Here is a 275-nt window from a genome sequence, read left to right on the forward strand (position 1 = left end):
GCAGAGGCGTCGAGCCTGGGTGTATCACCACGATGAAGTTGCTCTGTATTTGCTGAAAGCACCACAACGCGCACAGGAGTGAGCCAGCGTCCCCGCGGCCAGGCCTTTAAAAGGCCGAGCCCGAGCTCCAGCCCGGCCCGCCCCACTGGGTGTATCACCACGATGAAGTTGCTCTGTATTTGCTGAAAGCACCACAACGCGCACAGGAGTGAGCCAGCGTCCCCGCGGCCAGGCCTTTAAAAGGCCGAGCCCGAGCTCCAGCCCGGCCCGCCCCA

The 275-nt window shown here is 63.6% G+C and overlaps 1 protein-coding gene across 1 annotated transcript in view; it reads right to left on the reverse strand.

Annotated features, from left to right (window-relative positions):
• The window catches only part of ACTR8 (ARP8 actin-related protein 8 homolog (yeast)), a gene marked incomplete at its 5' end in the record, with an annotated part of 9,356 nt that extends 9,174 nt beyond the window's left edge, over positions 1-182 (reverse strand). The window contains one exon of the mRNA XM_009708199.1: positions 16-182. Coding sequence (XP_009706501.1) covers positions 16-182 — 167 coding nt within the window. The remainder of the gene's footprint in view (positions 1-15) is intronic.
• Positions 183-275: the final 93 nt, after the last annotated feature.

The sequence above is a fragment of the Cariama cristata genome, unplaced genomic scaffold (assembly GCF_000690535.1).
Source record: "Cariama cristata isolate BGI_N322 unplaced genomic scaffold, ASM69053v1 scaffold1669, whole genome shotgun sequence".
NCBI classification, from domain to species: domain Eukaryota; kingdom Metazoa; phylum Chordata; class Aves; order Cariamiformes; family Cariamidae; genus Cariama; species Cariama cristata.